General features: G+C 41.7%; 1 protein-coding gene across 1 annotated transcript; it reads left to right on the plus strand.

Moving 5' to 3' along the window:
• H310_14808 (hypothetical protein) lies at nt 1–294 on the plus strand (the record flags this gene model as incomplete). Its single annotated transcript, XM_008882739.1, has 2 exons — nt 1–225; nt 286–294. The coding sequence occupies 2 exons, from the start codon at nt 1–3 to the stop codon at nt 292–294; spliced, it is 234 nt and encodes a 77-aa protein (XP_008880961.1).
• Nucleotides 295–523: the final 229 nt, after the last annotated feature.

Genomic DNA, 523 nt, shown 5'->3' on the forward strand with positions numbered 1-523 from the left:
ATGGAGTACAGGACCATCGTCGAGCTCGTTCTGGCTGTGCAAACTTCCTTTAGTGCATTGTCGACTGCGAAGTTGGAGAAGACCTTTGGCAAGTTGGATCGAGTTATGCGTGCAATTGTCGAGGCAAAGGGCGGTAATACGTACAAGATCCCGCGGAGTAAGGAAAGGGTGGAAGATAAGATCGACGAAGACGTCATGGCGAGCTTGCAATTGATGAACCTTCGTGTAGAAGAGGAAAGTAAGTTGGATGAGTTGTGTGATCTTGTAAACACCATTGCCGTTTAGTTCTTTTAAACAGATTCTTTGTACTTAAATTTTGTATGCCTTTGAATATTCGTCTGCAATTGTTGCCAACCAGAGGTAGTACAATACAATACAGCTAGTGAGCTTGATTTTGCCAACATATGGAGGATGATTGAATTGACCCGGTTTGATGCATCTGAAATATATATGTGCACTGCGCTATAAACTTTCTATATGCTAAAACACATTCAAAATGGAAACAAATTAGTGCTGGGAATTG

The sequence above is a fragment of the Aphanomyces invadans genome (genome assembly GCF_000520115.1).
Source record: "Aphanomyces invadans strain NJM9701 unplaced genomic scaffold supercont1.91, whole genome shotgun sequence".
Taxonomy (NCBI): Eukaryota; Oomycota; class Saprolegniomycetes; order Saprolegniales; family Verrucalvaceae; genus Aphanomyces; species Aphanomyces invadans.